Below are 19,740 nucleotides of genomic sequence, written 5' to 3'. Positions count from 1 at the left end.
TGGTCAAAGAATAATGCGAAACAAAAAACGAGAAGGGGGTCATCAAAGAAGGTTTAGGATTTTGGCTGCGGCAGCTCCATCGGATTTTACCTGCAGTTTTTAGCTTACCCACCATCCATTTTGCTCTGATATAGCCACAGGAAGACTCGAAATTAAATTCCGAGCAGGGAGGAAAAAATTTTATATTTTTTGGCAGTCGACGGTGGCTTCAATGTGGCGACAGCCGAGGGTCGGCTTCTTTCTCCAGCGTTTGATTCTTCTTCTCCGACGAGGGCTGGGCAGCTAGGGTTAGGTTCTTCTGCGAAGAGGAGTTTAAATACTCATATTCTCTTCGATCCGGGCCGTCCGTTTATGCCAACGTGGAGTGAGGAGGACCGTTCGATGATTTTTCCATTTAAGTTGATGGCGTAGACGAATCGGACCGTCCATCGCGATCCATCATGTCCGTCCGATTGTGTCTAAAAAGAGAATGCATCTGAGCCGTTCATGCGCGCAGGATGAGGACTGGACTGTCGGATTGCCTGGCACACGGATCGCTCACGTGGCTTCCCGCGTGGTGCCAATGCTAGTATGTCTGCCACATGGTGTGCTCTGGTTCGTTCGAGTTGCTGACTGGGTCGTCCCGCTTGGCCAAACTTTTTTTTTTACGATTTAACCCCATATTTTCAATTTTTCTCTCAAAAACACCCACTGGATTCTTCACTCATTTTTTCTAAAATTTATTTTCAATTTTATCCATAATCTATTTTTTCTCAAAAATTCACTAAAATTAAATTGAAATAAAATAAAATTATATAAATATATAATTTTATAAATAAAAAAGATTATCCCAAATTGATTGTCGAGTATTACACAACAATAGAAATAAGAAGAAATATTTTAGAATTAAGAATGAAGGAAAAAGTATATTTTAATATATTAGCATTATTGGTGGCCGGTAAAATAGAATTTTTATTAATGAAAAAACAAATTACTTGACATATTTTAAGGAGTAAATAAATTATGTAAACATGACATACCTCATGTGATTGTGATGATAGATATAAATACAATTTGTACCTCTCTCGTTTCTCTTTCATAAAATAAATTATTGCATAAAAATGTATGAATTGAAAGAAGAGAAATAACAGACAAAATTTTGAACTACGTTCGCATAAAATAAAAACATGTATAAATTGAAAGAATAGAAATAACAGACAAAATTTAAACCATGTTCATATATAATAAAAATAAGATAAAACAATTATAGAGAAAGATTGAGAAAGGCATGTGAGGAGCTATGACCCACGGCCACAGGGGTGGGGCTCAGCTCAGCTCAGCTCAGCGGTTGGTAAGGCAAACACTTGCATGTGCGCTCTTGATTTTCTAAATCCCCTTCTTGGCTCAGGCCGGCTGTCTCTGACTCTGCTTCCTGCAACCCTAATCAATCTTTTCCTGCTTATAAATACCCACTCACTCTTATTCACTCTGACCACGAAACAAATACCAACATGGCAGCTCCTCAGAAATTCTTCTCCTCTTTTCTCTTCTTCGTTTTTTTCTTCGTGCACGAAATAGCAGCAGATTATGGAGGCTGGGAAAATGCTCATGCTACTTTCTATGGCGGCGGTGATGCGTCTGGGACAATGGGTAAATATCTTTACACTCTCAAACTTCATCACTTCTTCTTCATTCCTTCATCTCAATATATATGTAACTAATTAAACTTGCAGGAGGAGCATGTGGGTATGGGAATTTATACAGCCAAGGGTACGGAACCAACACCGCAGCACTGAGCACTGCCCTTTTCAACAATGGCTTGAGCTGTGGTTCTTGCTACGAAATGCGATGCAACGATGACCCAAGATGGTGTCTTCCCGGGACCATCACTGTCACTGCTACCAACTTCTGTCCGCCAAACTTTGCTCTGTCTAACGACAATGGCGGGTGGTGCAATCCTCCTCTCCAGCACTTTGACTTGGCCGAGCCTGCTTTCTTGCAGATTGCACAGTACAGAGCTGGGATCGTCCCTGTCGCTTTTAGAAGGTAAAGTAACAATTCTCTCTTTTACAGAGACTCTGTTTTTGGTTTGGTGGGTGAATTGGGTGTGTGATTTTTTTTTTTTTTTTGCAGGGTGCCTTGTATGAAGAAAGGAGGGATAAGATTCACCATTAATGGACACTCTTACTTCAACCTGGTGCTGATCACCAACGTCGGCGGAGCAGGAGATGTTCATGCAGTGTCGATCAAAGGGTCGAAAACAGGGTGGCAACCCATGTCGAGGAACTGGGGCCAGAATTGGCAGAGCAACTCTTACCTTAATGGCCAGAGCTTGTCGTTTCAAGTCACAGCCAGTGACGGTAGAACTCTCACAAGCTACGACGTGGTGCCTGGTAATTGGCAGTTTGGGCAGACTTTTGGAGGCGGTCAATTTTAATAACCCATTCAACCATTAAATTTAACTAGCAAAAAAAATGAGAGACAGAGATTATATATTTTGTATCTGATAATTGATGATTGTGTGGTGAGGGGTTTGTGGAGAAAGCAGAGGTAGCTAAAATTACAGCACCCGCTCCAGACCCTTTCACAGTGTAAGAGTTTTTCTTTTTCTTTTTAATTTTCTCTTCGAGGTAATAGTAATTACCACAAGAAATTATTAGTTTTAGTATTCTATAGATTTACTGCAATTACAGGGTAACTTCTGGTTCCCATTTGTACCCTTCAAAGATTATTGTCTTTAGCTGTTCATCATCCTTGTTTAATCTTCTTGCTTGTCTTCTTCTTCAATTTTCACATATGGTTCTTCATTTAGTCGTGCATGCGGTAAAGGTGAAGAACAAAGAAAGAACAGAAGAACTATAATAAAAGAAATTTAATAGTTCCAACTAGTATTTAATTCAATGGTTTGTACTTTTTTTTTTATAAGAGATTGTGAGTTCGAGTTGATCTGTGTTTTTCTTTTATGTCGAAAATCATTTTTATTGTGTTGTCATTGGTGTATGTGTATCACATTATTAATAAATATATAAATTTACTCAAAAATAATTAGAGAAAAAATTAAATTTTAAATAGTGTAAATCTAAAAAAATTAAGAACATAATCTTTAAATATAAAGGATGAAGCTAGATTTACAATTACATGTTTTTTTTCAACTAAAATTACAATTACATAATAAAAACTCAAAAATTATAATCGTCTTGCCTCAATATATAATTATTAGGTTAAATTTTCGTCTCTTTAATAAGTGCATTTGTCACCTTATTGTAACTACCATAAGGAAAAATACTTGTCCTTCGTTAGTTATTAGGGGCATTCCGAAAACATTCGGGGTCAAAATATGACTTTCAAATTAAATTCTGAGTTAGTAGATGTTGTTAAAAGAAATAACGATATCATACACAAAAAGAAAAAAACTCATAGAATGGCAGAAGCAAATAGAGTGTTTGCACATTTTCGTTAATCTATGAACATAATCTATATAGACACATAGATCCATGGATCCATACATCTCGATCGGAAAAGAATCAATAGAAAAAGAAAAAATTTAAATTGATCAATCTATTTCTCGAAACAAATGAAAAAAAAAATAAAAAATAAAACATAAAATACCAATCAACTAAACCTACTCGTAGAATTGCTTCAAAATAAAAAAGAAAATTTTTATGTAAATACCATGGAATAAGATTTGATTTTATTTATAAAAATTCCGTAAATATTCCATTTCAAAAATAAAAAAATCGAAACAGTTGAAATTTTTTTGGAGATTTGATGCAATTACTAATCCAAACAACTAATTGAGAGTAAAAAATTCAAAACAAACGCAAATGCTTTTGACATTCAAGGTAACGATACCAAATTCATCCCCTCACATACATTCAAAGAGCCTTGTAGTGAACATATTTGACGCGTTTCCTTCTAAAACTATACATCTTCTAAAACACATAATCATTAGGTAACATTCGATGCTTTCATGGGATACATGTGCTCCATTGCCTCACAAATTTTGTTTACCATTTAGGGTGTTTTTAAATCATTCATACTATGTGTAACTTTCGATTCAACCTACCATACTAATACATGTTCAATATTGAAATATTAGGTGTAACTAATTACATGTTTAATGTTGAAATAGATACATTATACATCAAACCAATATTTTGTTTTTTTTAAATGATTTTTTTTTTAATATTTAAGTTCAGCGTGGATAAATTATTTTTAACTTTAATCGCGATAATGAATTTATTTTAATATCCGTATTTAATCTTTATTTTTAATTTATTTATAATGAATTTCATTTTGATCATACCCATCAACTTAATGTGCATTAACAAGTATTCCTTTAACTTAATTATTTATATTCATTACTTTTGTCTATAATGTAAGTTGGAATTGAATTATATTTTCTAAACTTTTTATTACAAAATTATTGTATCAATAATCATATAGTTATAGTGTATAATTTGACAATATTTTTTAAGAATCAGTAAATACATATGTTTAAGGTATTTTCACCATTTTGTTTGTCCAAAAGTAGTAAAATTTCAATTTGGATTTGTGTGGTGAAACACATTGGATATATATATATATATATATTTGACCAAAGTGACCCATACGAAAATATGTAGAGCCATGAGCCTATTCCATTTATGATTTTTGACGGAGACCCAACAAATCTGGTCCATTTAGGCCCGTATATGGATTTAATATGTCTATTATCACAATGTGTATGTATTTGGCCCATTTAGATATACCTTATTCCGTAGGCAAAATTTCTCATTCACATTTTAATAGAGAAATATATCTTATACTATAGTTTGGTTTATCGACCCAATTGAATTTAATGAACTAAAATAAAATTAAATTACACAATAAACTCAATGCATTTGTGGGGTTTTGTTGAACAAGAGTTTATTTATCAAATGTATAGCTTAAATTTATTAAATAATTCACTCTATTATATTTTATCTTAATCTATGTTTAAGGTTCATTTTGACCCGTCAATCTATTCCATCAAACTTACTTTTAAATTCAGATATTTTGTAAAACTATATACTAAAATTTATAATAATAATAAGCACCGATCTAATAGTTAATTATAATTTATTTTATGTTATGTAGTTAAATTTAAATTTTATGTTAAATATATTTTGTTATATATTGTGTTATATTTAAATAATAATATAATCGGATTGATTATTCAATAATTTAGTCGATAATACAGCATGAAATGTGAAAGGAGGTATAAAAATGCGCATGTGGGAGGTGAGAATCCCGAAAGTAATTACATCTCAAGAAATCTTGGAGAAAAATATGCATACAACTTCCAACTCACATAAAGCAAATGTCAAGCTCAAGCTTCATATTTAATGTTATTTTATTAATAATTCTATAATTAATAATTCCATAACTATATTATTAATTAAAATATCTCAAAGTACATATTATGAACGACTTTAGTACAGATTTTATTAAAAATGTAAATAATTTTGATTACATTTGCTATGTTAAACAATGGGATAGAAACAAAACTCTATTAAAAAAAATATGACATCATAAACTAACTTTAATTTAATTAAATTAAATAAAAATTTAAAATTCAACAGAAAAAAAAAACATATATATATATATATGATGAAATGCATAATATAATTTCCTCATCAATTCTTGTGTTATCCAATTATGATGTTTAATTTTATATTAATATGTATAAATATTAAGCAAATTATTATTTTAACTCTTAAATTATTTGTAGTGTTTACAATTTTTTAATATAATTCTCTATTATAATTTGGTCATTAATTTTAATATCTTTTAATAAAATTTAATGATTTTAACTTGAGGCATACGAAACAATAATATAATTTTAACTAATCATATTTTTATTAAAACAACAGCATCAACACGTACTCTCATTATTTCTGCTAATTATATACTGTCAACGTCAATATATTTTTACAAAATATATTTAATAATTTTTTATTTTTATATTAAATGTATCTAAAAAATAAAATCGAATAAAAATTTTGATATAAAAATATTATTTATAGTTAACTAAAATAATTTTGAATATATTTAAATTAATTCCAATTTAAAGTTAATTAATAAATTTTATATAATATAAATAAAATTTATGAAAATATTTAGTTATATATGTATATATATTCATTCATTTGCTACTAGTTACATTTAAGGGCTCATAATTGACAATCATCTTATAAGTTAAATAACTAAAGTAAATATTTGTAATTTTTAATAAGATATTGTATTTTTTAATTAAAATAAATTTTGCAAAAATATTTAAATTTTTTAACAACCACTATTTGTGTCATTTTTAATATAGAAATATTAAAACCAAATTTTTTAGTCCAATGTACTAAAATTAATTATTAGTATTAATATGTAGGGTAGGTCCATACATGATTTATTTGTGTGTAAATAGTCATACATGATTTTCTAGTAATTATTATCTCTTGTAGATTTGATAAACATATTTCCTTATTCATAAATACTTACTTTTATATACTTACTTCATAAATACACACACGTCTGTGTTATATATTATTGTTGAGGAAATATTTATTTATTTACTCATTTTGCAAAAAAATTAATGAAAAATTAATAACATCGTGACACCCAATAGCAATGGTGGAATCTATGCTACCATAAATATAAGTCAACATTTTCTCTAATAATTTAAATATTACATTTATCTAACTATATATTGTTTTTTATATATATACACACACACACACACACACACAATACTACAAAATATTCCACTTATTATGTTCAAACATAAACCAACGTTTTGTATTATTATCATATTAATATAATTATAAAATATGCTCCTCTACCATGTCAATCATTGGACCATAATAAAATAACAAACTACGTTACAAACTTTATTTTGTATATATTACAAAGTCTAACGACTTAAAATTCATATATATATATATATGTGTGTGTTATAACATTTTATATAGAAAATTAGATTTTAAAAAGAAATCTTAATTTTTTTATCAAAACATTTAAAAAAGTCAACGATTTGGGTTAAAAATTAAAAAAATTTACAATGTGCCTGCCAGATTTGGCAGTGGTAGATCTAGCCTAATTTTGGTAAGACATCACTTAAGCGCTACGTTTAATTTGGTCATTGTTTATAAAACCGACCAAGTTAAATTAAATAAACATTTTTTTTTTTAAAAATAAAAACTTATTATTCACAAATTGCCCCTGATTTATTACGTATTTACACTTTTGTCCTATTGGTAGACAGTCGAGTCAAAATTTCAAAATCCATCGGCTGTCTCCTGTCACTTTCAATTTTGTTTTCCTCTCACAACATTTTAAAGATAATAATCAAATTTATTTATTTTTCTAAATATTAATAGTAATTAAATTTCAGTTTTCATTGTTTTCATTTTCATTTTCATTTTCATTTTCATTTTCATTTTCATTTTCCCCTGCATCTCTCTATGCTGCGCTGACCATTAAATACTAAAAATACAAACTTCTTATTATAAAGAACGAAGGCCTCTTCCTTCATTTTATGTCTGTTTATTCTCCAAAAGGTCCTCTCTCCGTCGTCTCTCTATTTACATTTTCATTACCTGGAATATCAATTCTATCCGTTGATCTTGATTTGCAGTGTGACAGATCTAGGGTTTACAGGTTCTCTTTCTTCTTTTTTCGTTAACCGGAATTTGCGTTTATGAATCTCATTTCCGTGTTTTCTATTCTGTCTCGTCCTTGTTGTAGTTGCGGTTCTCCACCTTTGACATGCTCATATTTGGTGAATTGTGAACGAATGAGGTTTGTATTTTCGTATTCAAAATATGAATTCACTGTAGGTATATACAAATTAGCGTATCTGGTTCCGTGTTTGCACATGTTTGTAGATGGAGGTGCGGTTTTGGTGATTATTGAATTACTTTGCAGATCCTGAATTCCTGATCAAAGAATAAAAAAGAGAGAGATAGAGAGAGAGAGGTGAGAAAAGATGAGCGAGGTCCAGAAGTTTCAGCTTGGGACTGTAGGTGCTTTGAGTTTATCGGTGGTGTCATCGGTGTCCATCGTGATTTGCAACAAGGCGCTTATCAGTACACTTGGTTTTACTTTCGGTGAGTGAAACAGTATTCGTTCGATAATAAGAAATTTGGCGCTTTGTTATTTATATATCATTTGATGCGGTATAGATTCTTGTCATGGAATTGATTCGGTGCTTTGCTAACTTGTTGTGGCGCTGATTGTCTGGACATCTCTATTGGGGCTTTTATTTTATACATCCACTAGTTCCGAGTTATTTATGTGTTTGAGAGTGTTAATGAATGTGTAAAGATTTCACAATTTAGGATGATTTGTTTCTTGTTTTTGACCAGATAATTTTTGTGGAGATTTTAGGATTTATGATTTCACAAAGGTTTCGTATTTAAGTCATTCATGGAGTTGTCTAACTGTGCACTTTATTTACATCACTATCCTTTTCTTTTAATGGATTTCACTCATCAATTTCGAATGACTATATTTCTATAAAAAAACAATATAGGAATGAAAACCTTGCAAAGCAGAGTTACTGCTACACTTGTAAATTTTTTAGACATTTAAGAAGCTCCTTCTTGAATAGGCTGCCTACTATTTTGCTCTCATTTGGTTTTGGTAATATGTTATCATAATTCGGCATGTCTCCGTCGGTAAACATAATCTCAACTGTTAGTCCTGTATAGTACAATTACTTGTATGCTTTTGACGGCAATATTAATTTTATTAACATGTATTTTTGGAATTATTGTCAAATCATCACCATGACATTTTCATTTTCGTCATTTCATGACCATTTATGCTAATCTATTACCCTGGAGTATGCAGCTACAACTTTGACGAGCTGGCATCTCTTAGTAACATTTTGTTCCCTTCATCTTGCTTTATGGATGAAATTGTTTGAACACAAGCCTTTTGATGCACGAGCTGTAATGGGATTTGGCATACTAAATGGAATATCTATTGGACTTTTGAACCTTAGCTTGGGCTTCAATTCTGTTGGTTTCTACCAGGTAATTTCTATTATTTAGGCTTTGATTCGTTTACATGTTTATTTGTTTACCATGACTGCATTATTGACATAGTGTATAGCAAAAATGCTTATGATTTTCATTAAATTATTAAGGTGAAGATATGAACGTATTTTTAGTGCTTCCCGTTGTGGAGGACTGTCACATATTCCAAATGAAACTGAAAAAGATTGTGCGTGTAAAATCTTTTCCAAGGTCATGTGATCTTATATGGCTATTGGGAAGGTCAACCATCTTTTGTGTCAAAAAATCATAGTCACTCCCGATATCCAAATTTACATGCTTTTATTCAGTCTTTTGAATATATCCTGTTCACATTGTGATTCTTCTAGATAGATTTTTGGTACCCTGAATGTGTTGTTGTGATTAGTTTATGAAAATTTTGTGTTTTCTTCTTTTTAGATGACAAAACTGGCAATAATTCCCTGCACTGTTCTTTTGGAGACTCTGTTCTTCAGGAAGAAATTCAGGTCAGTCCTAATTGTGCCCAATGCTTGGCATGCTAAAGATTTGTCAAAGTCTCTCCATTCATCCGTGAATCATCTTCTACATTAGTAATTTACAAATGACCTATGTTGTCTGGGTTATCAGCATATATAGGAGAGCATGCTTGCTAATGGTTGTATGTAATTTTAATTATGCTTTCTTAGCTTCTGAGCTTCTGCTACACTCCAGACACGCATAAGCCAGAGGAAAATTTTGCTTATCTTACTTGCAATCGCTTAGACTTTTGATTCTCATATCAAGCATGGCTTCCATGCTGTTGGGCCTTGGTCCTTTATTACAGTTACTGCAAGGAATATGCATCATATATAATATATATTTTTTTTCTTGTAGTCATTCACTTATACAAATATTCAGTTTTCAACTTTTCTTGTAAACTTTCATCTTTACATCCACGTACTAACTCTTCCTAATGCAATTGCAGTCGTAAAATCCAATTTTCACTAGCAATCCTTCTCGTGGGTGTTGGAATTGCAACAGTGACTGATCTTCAACTCAACGTCCTTGGTTCTGTACTGTCTCTCCTTGCAGTTATTACGACATGTGTTGCACAGATTGTATCCTCAATCTAAGTCACCTTTCTACTTTTTTGTACCTTGTATGCCTTTTTATGTGTTTCTTGTTCAGCAAGTCGTTGTGGGGCAATTTTTTCCTTCCCTGGTGAGTTAAATTTCAGCTTGTTTACTGTCTTAACCAAAAGTCTCTCAGATGACCAATACAATTCAGAAGAAATTCAAGGTTTCCTCGACCCAACTTTTGTACCAGTCTTGTCCCTATCAGGCAATCACATTATTCATCACGGGTCCATTTCTAGATGGGCTTTTGACAAACCAAAATGTCTTTGCCTTCAAATACACCCCTCAAGTACTGGTGAGAATTCAATTGCCTCCTGAAGTAGATATTGATTCCCTTGCTAAACCCTCTGCCTTCCCTGCCCCTTTTCTCTTTTCCGTCTTATTTAGATTTGTTGCATTTTCTAGCAATATTTTTATTTGTGTTCTCTTGTATGCAGTTCTTCATCGTTCTTTCCTGCTTGATATCTGTGTCTGTAAACTTCAGTACGTTTCTGGTGATCGGGAAAACTTCTCCAGTCACTTATCAAGTCCTAGGACATTTAAAAACATGCCTGGTTTTGGCCTTCGGTTATGTTCTCCTTCGTGATCCATTCAGCTGGCGCAACATTCTTGGTATCCTCATTGCTGTGATTGGTATGGTACTTTATTCATATTATTGCACAAAGGAGACTCAGCAGAAGGCTAATGAAGCATCAGCTCAATTACCCCAGGTAGGTAGAGCATGGTTTTTAATTAGGTTAGTCATATTCGATATATCCTTACTCTTTTAACTCTGATATTACTGCATTTTATTTACACGTGGAAAATAAATTTATTCTGCTGATGCTCCACTCTAATGGATTTAGGTCAAGGAAAGTGAAGCCGATCCCCTAATTAGTGTGGAACCTGGAAGTGGGATGTTAGCAGATGGTGTAGTTCCGAAAGCTCCTGTATGGAATTCAAACAAGGATCTGCATGCGTGAAGATTTTGTTAAATCTCTTATCAATTTGTTCGTTACCCCATATTTCACCCCTGATCAAATTAGTTATTAAAACTGTTTCCAGCAATGAAGATGTTGCTGACAAGGGTCCCCGTGTATTGTATGGGTATTCTGAGATTACAGCTTCTATTATAGCAGTTTCCCAGAGTTTGAAGGGAAAAAGAACAGCTTATCATATATAGCAGTTTTGGTTATATTTTGTATGAATCAGGTACGGCGACAGGGATGAATAGCGGAAATTGATTTGTTGAATGTATACTGTTCTTGATACTAGAAATTTTTGGTAGTAATCATTTCTGATTAGAGCCATTTCTGATACTGGAAAATGTTGCAAGGCATGAGCCTGTTGTTGAGACCTGTCTTTGAACAACTGCCTCCTCAAGTTAACTTGCCTAGTTAACAACAGTTTGAAAGTGGTGATTCACATATTCTTGGTTTTTTTTTTTTAAAAAAAAATTTCTCTATATGATTTTTATTCCTTGTAACTCCTTGCCTTTTGCTTACTGCCTGTGATTATATACAATTGGTAATTTGCAGTTCCATCTGGTTGTAATTTCTGACCTATTACATTGGAAATGGGAGAGAATATTAGAATAAAGTAATAAAAATTGACCTCTTCTTTTAGGTTAGAAGCACTTAATTTAACATGAGGGTTATCCTGTAATCTTCTTGATTCTTTTAATTGCGTTTCTTTCATGATCTCCATTTTCAAAATTACTACATTCTTTTACTTTTTGAGGGAGAAAATTATTTTTTATCTTAAAGTTAAATTATGAAAAATGATATTTTAGTACAAAATTATCAGCAACTTTATAGTAATGAATTCTAAAAATTGAAAAGAAACATTTATATACTTGCTCTGTCCAATTCGGATGTAATTCTACACCTAATAATAAAACATATATATATATATATACATATTTAATAAATGACATCGAAAATTGAAAATTGAAATCCAGGAAGAGGTAGGGAACAAAACAAGCCAATAAGCGAAGATGCTTACACGTACAGCTACCAAACAAAGTAACAATCTTAAAAAATAACAAGGGTTGTCATTCGATTACAAATGGACCATTGAAGCTTCAATATTTCTCGACTCCCACAAAATTTCCTCTTCCTCCCTTAGGTCTTGTTACAGTGAACTGTGTTTGTGTGTTTTTCGAGAGAGAGAGAGAGAGAAGGGATATCGGCGATGGCATTCTGGACAGTGAGCAGAAAAGCTCTTGGTCTGACCAAATCCCTAAGGCCAGAGCTGAGCCATGTCCGTGGTTTGCAGACGTTTGCACTCCCAGACCTCTCCTACGATTATGGAGCCCTAGAGCCAGTCATAAGCGGGGAGATCATGCAGCTGCATCACCAGAAACACCACCAAGCTTACATCACTAATTACAACAAAGCCCTCGAGCAGCTCGATCAAGCCACCCAAAAGGGTGACTCCTCTACCATTGTCAAACTCCAAAGCGCCATCAAATTCAACGGCGGAGGTACCACTTTTCTTCATTTTTGATCGTTCTAGAAATATGTTAGATGTCCTTGGAGTTTTTTAAATAATGTGTTAGTTTGATCTTTAATTAACTGAATCCCATTTCTAGGCCACATAAACCACTCGATTTTCTGGAAAAATCTGGCCCCTGTTCGTGTAAGTCTATATATAATCTCATGTTTCTTCTTTTAAATTTTCTAAATATTTAAGTGCAGGCTTTGGATATGTTGGGTAAATAAAATTGTTTGACAGGAGGGAGGTGGTGAGCCTCCAAAGGGATCTCTAGGATGGGCCATTGACACTCAGTTTGGATCTCTTGAAGCTTTGATTCAGAAGGTCAATGCTGAAGGTGCTGCTTTGCAAGGCTCTGGATGGGTGGTCAGTATTTGTCCCTTTTCTTAAAAAAATTAGTCTCTTTTTCTAAAACAATGGAGATAGCCATAATTTTTTTTTTTTTCGAAATAAAAGAAGTATGTTATTATAGAGAAGGTATTAAGGGGGTACCTTCCGTAAATGACGATGACCATAATATAATGGAATTAGAAAATTTTGAAATGTTTTATTTAGTGTTTGTAAGAATATTATTACCAAATTAATTGTTGCACTGTAGTACTTTAGGATTTTGTATTTCTGATTAGTGGTGATATGAATTAAGAAGTAAACTCTTTGTTTCTGCTGAAACTGTTTGTAGTGGCTTGCTGTTGACAAAGAGCAGAAGAAGCTTTCAGTAGATACCACTGCAAATCAGGTATTGCCAATAACTTGATTTTTGCTGCTTGTCATTGCTGAAAAAACAATTTATCCTTCTGCTTATTATCATCTTCTTGCTAGTGTCTATTAGTTTGACACACGCATATCAGGTAGAATTATGTAATTGGGTGTGCGCAGTTAGGAATGAAGTTGAGTAGTTAACTAGTTCTCAGATTATTACAAAAATGCCTTTGCTTCTGCCTTCAGTGGAGGAAAATGGTGTATATCATTTTCTTACCTGTGGTTTAAAAGTTATTAGGATACATTTTTGTGCTAGTGTAAGATTACATTGTAGGTGGAACCTCAAGTACCCAATTCTTTTTGAACTGTTTTATATTGAAAATCTAATTTCTTATATTTGGTAATTAATCATTACAAAGCCTAATTTCTGACTGTTTTCGGACGTTGCTTAAAATTTCACCTATTTATTAACCATTTTCCTAGCACCCTGGAACACGAGTAACCTTTTTGGGGGGAGCATAGGGATGGGATGTAAATTCACTTCAAGCACTTGATGACAATTGCATTGATTGGGAGAAGCCTAAGTGATTATTGACACTTAAGACCTAAAAAATTTGAAACTTATTTTTGCTTTCAATTCCTTGCAGGATCCACTTATAACTAAAGGATCAGCTTTAGTTCCTCTGCTTGGGATTGATGTTTGGGAGCATGCATACTACTTGCAGGTGAATCTCTTCTCCTTGATTAATATTCATGAAGCCCTAAATTTAAAGGGGTGATTTTAATTGCTTATTTTCTAGTTATAAGTAGGTTTAGATATTTTGCTTTAATCTCCGGATTCAGTAATATAAAAAGCAGTGTACTTATAGGTTCTTAAAAGCGAATTTAGAAATTAGAAAATAAATAATAATATAAATCATAAATTATTTGGTAATGGAATTATGTTTTTGTTAATTTTTTAAAAGATATAACTGCTTACTTTTTCTAATCAGCATTTTGTCCAAATCCATAATTGTTTATCAGTGGAATAAAAATTATCTGCTTTAATTTAAATTACTCTACTGTTTTGAGCATATTTTTTCTGCAATCCCAAGTACTCTCTTATTATTTGTTTAGATGCAACTAGTTGAATGAAAAATTTCAATTTGGTGAAAAATTTCTTGGATTATTTCTCCTTTTATGTCTCAAAGGTTTTCTGATGGTTTGATTTCAAGACTCTGTTACATGACTAATTAGCAAGCCCAAGCAGAGTCAATGTTGGAAGAAGCAAGGATACTTATGGTCATTTGGACATGGAAACATGATTCTGTAGTTTAGTTGAGCTTTCCCATTCATGTTATTTTTTTATTAAGTGTCTCGAAACAATTTAAATTATGGTGATGCAGTACAAGAACGTGAGACCGGATTATCTGAAGAACATATGGAAGGTTATTAACTGGAAGTATGCTAGTGAAGTGTATGAGGGAGAGTGTCCTTGAGGCAGAAAGTTCCATGGTTAAGTCTGAAGGTCATTGAATCTAAAGTCCATCTAGGTTTTTATACAAATAATACTGAGATCCTGAGGTGTTGAACTTGTTTTTGCTGATGTTGTTGTTGAGAAGAAGGATGCTTTTGTTTGAATAAATGATTCTCAAACTTCCAAATATCTTATGTTTTTTGAGATGGTGAAGTGTCTGATTTCTGTCGGCTCCTGAGTCTATGAATCCGGATGTTCATATTTTCTTCAGGTTACTACTATAAAGGTGGCATGAGAAAGACAAGAAAATGGACAATGTAGAAAATTATTTAAAATTGAAGTAATAAAGCTCTTAATTTTTAAACTAAATGTGTGTTTGGATGATGTTTTATTAATGTATATTATGTAATTATTGCATAATTCTCAAAATTTTTATTTATTTTTTTATTTTTTCAAACCATGGAATCTGTGTTGATTTTATGTGGTTTGGATAATTTTAATTTTTTCATCTATACATTTAACCTTTTTGGTTATTATATTTGGATCCTTATTTTAAATTTTTGTTTATTTTATTAATTATATATATTTATTAATATACAATAAAATATGATTAAAATATGTAATTTAATCAAATATATAAGTATATCATCTTATTAATCTAAACAAATAAAAATAGCTATCGTTATTATGTATTAATATATAGTTTTTTTAAAATAATATAATTTTACTATTAGTGATTACTATATAACACCATACATTAATAAATTTCAAATACATTCTAAAACTTTAAATAAATTTCATAAAAAAGAAAGTATAAGAATTATAACTCAAGTGAGATATTAATGGACTATGCACATTTAAAGTTTATAAAAATATTTGGTATATTAATAATAGTTTTACATTGAAATATTAATTAAATGACAAAAAAAATGACAATATTTTCTATTACTTTTATTTAACAAAAATTTTAAAATATATGAAACAGAAATCCATCACCAAAATATTGGAATTCAAAGCAGGAACATATATATTGAATTGGTGATATTTTTTATGAATAATATTTTTTATCAAATACCATATATATATATGTGTATTTTTATAGTATTTAAAAAATTATCAAACAGTTTTATAAATTATGTGTGTATATATGTGTGTATATTATTAATATTACTTAAATGCTGTCCAAAAAATGAGGTAAGACTAAGAATTGGGCGAATAAAGGTCTTTGCAAAGCCCAGCCCATTGAACAATAAGAGGGCCACAAGAATTTCAACCTCTCGTTTAATGGATCCCATGATTGCCCGTAATTTAAACGCCCCGACCCGTATCCCTGCAGATAAGGTAGTAACCCTAAATCCAACTGCATAGGTATAAAATCATAAAATCCTTCGCTTGCTTTCTCCCAGTCCGCGGGCTTTGTATTCAGGTCTAGGGTTTCTTATCCCCAAAAGCGGATAGACAAAGATCGTCGTCGACATGGTGAATCGCCAGTGTCCCAGCTTGAACTATCCGATCTCTTTCTCTTTGTTTCTCATGATTTCGCCTTATCTAATATATCTGATGCTTACATTTTGTTCATAGACTTTCAAGCGAAGAAACGGAGGGAGGAACAAGCACGGTCGTGGGCACGTCAAGTTCATCCGCTGCTCTAATTGTGGAAAGTGTTGTCCTAAGGTGCTATACTGCCTCGGCTTTTTTCTGTTTGGTTGCCTGGAACAGTATCTAGTTTTTACTTGTATTGCCGTTTTAGAATTATTGATTCTTTCGAAGGAGAAAATAGAAGCAAAAGTAATTGAACATATTGCAATTGGAGTTTCGTTTCTTACTTTTGACTGTTGTTATATTCCGTGAAAGGACAAAGCTATAAAAAGGTTTGTAGTGAGAAACATTGTTGAGCAGGCTGCTGTTAGAGACGTACAGGAAGCTTGCGTCTATGATGGTAACTATCAATTCTTTTAATCGGGCATCTTATTTTCATTTATTTATGCTTTAAATTTATTTTGGATTCCTGTCATGTACTTTGATGTTTGGATGGAGATTAATTAAGGCATTTTTTTGGTTATGTTATCATTATTGTTAGGTTACATGCTTCCTAAGCTGTACATCAAAATGCAGTACTGTGTTTCCTGTGCTATTCATTCTCACGTAGTGAGGGTTCGATCTCGCACCAATAGGAGAATCAGAGAACCTCCACAGCGCTTCAGACGCAGGGTATGTTTTTGAGTTATCTGTGTATTGCTGCGTTAGTGATGAATTTTAAAATAAAGGATGATTTATTTTATTTTTCTTTGTTGGGCTTATGCCAAATATTCCTGCAAATAATAGTTTGTCCTATTTTAGTAGGATATTGTCAGGAAACTTGCTTGTGAGATATCCTTTAATCAGTAGGAATTGGCTGATGTGAGGGTTTCAATAGTAGAGAGCAGAAGGGAATAGAATGGTAGAGAGAATGATAGGAGAAAGTAGGAAACTTTTCTGATAATTCTTTACTCCTTTTCATTAGGTAGTAGGTCATCCAGTTATATGCTTACCGCAACCAATCATAGGTTGACAGTAACAGTCAGATTCCCAGGGTACAGTAGAGTACAGCTGTCACCCTGTCCTTTCTAGTACGATGGTATAAAACTTGAATGATTCCTACAGGAACTCTTGAACAGGAAAGTAACATTTGATTTATTTTTTCTCGCCACTTGGATGGTTCTTGACACATGTTGGGAGAGGGTGAGGTGATGTAATGGAATGGGAAATTTAGGAGAGAACAATTAAGAGGATGAAATATTATTCAGTAATGGAATAGAAGGGAAATGATGCGTGAATTATTTATTCCCCTTCTCCTTTTCAGGTTGAGGGAGGAAGAATGGAATAAAAATGAGCGTGAAATATATTTTAGTTGAAATACAAATACTCATTGTTTTATTACCTTTATAGATGTTACTGTTTTTACTTACCATCATGGCCCTCCCAAATAATTAAAACATCTACTATTCCCCCATTCCATTAACTTGCTTTTCATTACTTACCAATCCCCTCCTTTCCTAAATAAAGCCTTTAGGTTTTCCTTGTGTATTTGCTTAACTTGTGATATTAGTGGATATTATCTTATGTTTTAGATATATATTAATTCATATTTGCCTGACTTCTCTATCAATCGGGGTGGATTTGGTTAATCAAATATCAGTCTGGATCTAATTGGGTGTGGGATCTGATGTAGTTTGTTTGGTTGGATAACTACACCAAATACCTGATTCAAAAATCTAGGGCAAGCTGGAAAGAAATTCCGGTTTTCGAGTTGCATTCTTAATTTAACTAGTGTCTAACATGTCCTTATTTTAAAATAAAAAAGAAGTGTTTAACAAGTCCTGTGCTCATAATTTGGGAAAAAATTTAGAGAATTTGATGATTTTTTGCTTCCTTGTTTTTGCCTAATTATGTGATTTTCTCTTGTTCCTTTGTCTGTTCAGGAAGACATGCCAAAGCCTGGTGGTGCTCTTGGTCAAGCTGGACGCCCTGCTGGAGCACCAGTTGCTGCCCGGGCTTAAATGTTCTCTGGTTCTTCGCCCATTCGATTTGTAGGTTTTGTGCAAGGCCATTGGTTTTGATGCTTTAATAATTATGCAATATAGTATTCTGTCGCCTGATTCCATGTTAAAGTGCCCTCTTTTCTATAAAGCCAACTCTATGAACTTTTGGTCTACAGAGTAAGCAATCTTATACTTTGATGTTTAAACAATTGGTTCTTTGGCCTACGCGATTAGCAAAGATTTTGATACTTGTGTAATTGTGTTGGTTGATATTTTTATGAGAAAGAACATGCGCCGTTTGTCAATTCCTAATGTTTTCTTTAGATGACTTAGTACCATACAGATATTGAGGGAGTTCCATCTGATTCACATGTAGCAAACCTAGATTCTAGGGTTATGAGAATTAGTTTCATCTGATCATCACTACCATTATATGTTCAGTTATTCCAGCATGGTGTTTATTTTATCTTAAAAATTAGACGGTTGATAAATAGCATTTATGTGGGGATGAACATCTATTAATTATCACGGGGAGTGATGGCCTGTTCTTAAGATATAGGAATTCATATGCCATAAGCTACAATATCATTTAGTTAATTTTTTGGGAATACACATTTAATTATTTCATGTTTTGCCAAAATATAGGCTATATAAATTATGTAGAAATGGTAAAAATATTAACCTTATAATTCTTGAAGTTTTTTGTTTGCTAATAAAAACATTAGATGTGATTGTTCTAACTAAATAAATTTATTAGAAAATATTTTTTTTTTCTAACAAGGCAATAAACTCAGAAATTTGGTTTAATTTATTATTATAATTTTATTAATAAATTAAATTTTTAATCTTATTAAATTAGACGTCATAATCTAATTATTGTAAACGATTAATACATTTATAAAATAATAAATTTTGTGTTAAGTGATGTTTAAGTTTTTAATCTTTTAAGTAGAATATAATGTTTAATTATTATATTATTGTATTATTAATATTATTTTAAGGATTTGAAACTTAATATCAGAATTTTTTTAAATTATTTGAAGGTATTATAGGCTTGGTAAAAATTAAAGCTTTTACTTTTTTTAATGAGTGGTCAATGTTAAAGTTTTTTTATTTTAATAAATTAGAATTATTTTAACAAAGGGTATTTAAACATATTTTTTTTTTCAACTAAATATGTAATAATGCGAGTTATTACAATCTTATTAATATACTATTAAATTAAATTTTTAGAATTAAATATTATTAGTTGATCATTACTAATTTATAATAAATTTTATGTTTTTAATAATATTTAAATTTTATAATTTTTAAATATAACACAAATTTTAATTATTAGATCGTCATATTGTTTTTATTTATTGATATTAAAGGCTTACAAATTAAAAAAAGAGTTAGATAAAGTATTTAGGTGATAAAATTTTATGTAATCACTTGATCTGTCATCTAAATTTTCAACTGTT

At 31.6% G+C, this 19,740-nt stretch overlaps 4 protein-coding genes across 5 annotated transcripts; all 4 read left to right on the top strand.

Annotated features, from left to right (window-relative positions):
• Positions 1–1,452: 1,452 nt before the first annotated feature.
• LOC110823677 (expansin-A8) lies at positions 1,453–2,727 on the top strand. The gene is made up of 3 exons (XM_022054114.2): positions 1,453–1,629; positions 1,713–2,025; positions 2,113–2,727. Exons 1-3 carry the CDS (start codon positions 1,491–1,493, stop codon positions 2,414–2,416), a joined length of 756 nt encoding a protein of 251 aa, XP_021909806.2. The 5' UTR covers positions 1,453–1,490; the 3' UTR covers positions 2,417–2,727.
• A 4,686-nt stretch (positions 2,728–7,413) lies between these two features.
• Positions 7,414–11,383, top strand: LOC110823600 (UDP-xylose transporter 3). 2 transcript variants are annotated; one of them, XM_022054005.2, is made up of 9 exons: positions 7,414–7,550; positions 7,738–7,791; positions 7,918–8,099; positions 8,845–9,029; positions 9,450–9,517; positions 9,976–10,108; positions 10,260–10,421; positions 10,564–10,836; positions 10,972–11,383. In XM_022054005.2, the coding sequence occupies exons 3-9, from the start codon at positions 7,979–7,981 to the stop codon at positions 11,086–11,088; spliced, it is 1,059 nt and encodes a 352-aa protein (XP_021909697.1). In that variant the 5' UTR covers positions 7,414–7,550; positions 7,738–7,791; positions 7,918–7,978; the 3' UTR covers positions 11,089–11,383. The 2 variants fall into 2 exon arrangements, with proteins under 2 accessions (XP_021909697.1, XP_021909696.1); XM_022054004.2 differs by having other exon boundaries at positions 7,509–7,650.
• A 770-nt stretch (positions 11,384–12,153) lies between these two features.
• On the top strand, positions 12,154–14,945 carry LOC110823598 (superoxide dismutase [Mn], mitochondrial-like). The gene is made up of 6 exons (XM_022054003.2): positions 12,154–12,590; positions 12,699–12,745; positions 12,842–12,967; positions 13,281–13,337; positions 13,948–14,025; positions 14,686–14,945. Exons 1-6 carry the CDS (start codon positions 12,299–12,301, stop codon positions 14,776–14,778), a joined length of 693 nt encoding a protein of 230 aa, XP_021909695.1. The 5' UTR covers positions 12,154–12,298; the 3' UTR covers positions 14,779–14,945.
• Positions 14,946–16,105: 1,160 nt separating this feature from the next.
• LOC110823597 (small ribosomal subunit protein eS26x-like) lies at positions 16,106–18,582 on the top strand. Its single transcript, XM_022054002.1, has 5 exons — positions 16,106–16,235; positions 16,338–16,430; positions 16,611–16,695; positions 16,837–16,967; positions 18,218–18,582. Exons 1-5 carry the CDS (start codon positions 16,233–16,235, stop codon positions 18,293–18,295), a joined length of 390 nt encoding a protein of 129 aa, XP_021909694.1. The 5' UTR covers positions 16,106–16,232; the 3' UTR covers positions 18,296–18,582.
• Positions 18,583–19,740: the final 1,158 nt, after the last annotated feature.

Source organism: Carica papaya, chromosome 2, assembly GCF_054855325.1.
Source record: "Carica papaya isolate Zhongbai chromosome 2, ASM5485532v1, whole genome shotgun sequence".
In the NCBI taxonomy this organism is placed as follows: Eukaryota; Viridiplantae; Streptophyta; class Magnoliopsida; order Brassicales; family Caricaceae; genus Carica; species Carica papaya.
Note: the sequence above shows the minus strand (reverse complement) of the source record. Positions and strands in the feature narration are given on the sequence as shown.

Excerpts from the sequence above, each read along its gene's own strand:
- LOC110823598 (XM_022054003.2), top strand. The coding sequence starts at position 12,299 with ATGGCATTCTGGACAGTGAGCAGAAAAGCTCTTGGTCTGACCAAATCC. Across the intron at positions 12,591-12,698 it reads CATCAAATTCAACGGCGGAG|GCCACATAAACCACTCGATT; the intron begins GTACCACTTTTC and ends TCCCATTTCTAG. Across the intron at positions 14,026-14,685 it reads AGCATGCATACTACTTGCAG|TACAAGAACGTGAGACCGGA; the intron begins GTGAATCTCTTC and ends ATGGTGATGCAG.
- LOC110823600 (XM_022054005.2), top strand. The coding sequence starts at position 7,979 with ATGAGCGAGGTCCAGAAGTTTCAGCTTGGGACTGTAGGTGCTTTGAGT. Across the intron at positions 8,100-8,844 it reads TACACTTGGTTTTACTTTCG|CTACAACTTTGACGAGCTGG; the intron begins GTGAGTGAAACA and ends TGGAGTATGCAG. Across the intron at positions 9,518-9,975 it reads TTCTTCAGGAAGAAATTCAG|TCGTAAAATCCAATTTTCAC; the intron begins GTCAGTCCTAAT and ends ATGCAATTGCAG.
- LOC110823677 (XM_022054114.2), top strand. The coding sequence starts at position 1,491 with ATGGCAGCTCCTCAGAAATTCTTCTCCTCTTTTCTCTTCTTCGTTTTT. Across the intron at positions 1,630-1,712 it reads TGATGCGTCTGGGACAATGG|GAGGAGCATGTGGGTATGGG; the intron begins GTAAATATCTTT and ends TTAAACTTGCAG. Across the intron at positions 2,026-2,112 it reads GTCCCTGTCGCTTTTAGAAG|GGTGCCTTGTATGAAGAAAG; the intron begins GTAAAGTAACAA and ends TTTTTTTTGCAG.
- LOC110823597 (XM_022054002.1), top strand. Across the intron at positions 16,696-16,836 it reads GGAAGCTTGCGTCTATGATG|GTTACATGCTTCCTAAGCTG; the intron begins GTAACTATCAAT and ends CATTATTGTTAG. Across the intron at positions 16,968-18,217 it reads CACAGCGCTTCAGACGCAGG|GAAGACATGCCAAAGCCTGG; the intron begins GTATGTTTTTGA and ends TTGTCTGTTCAG.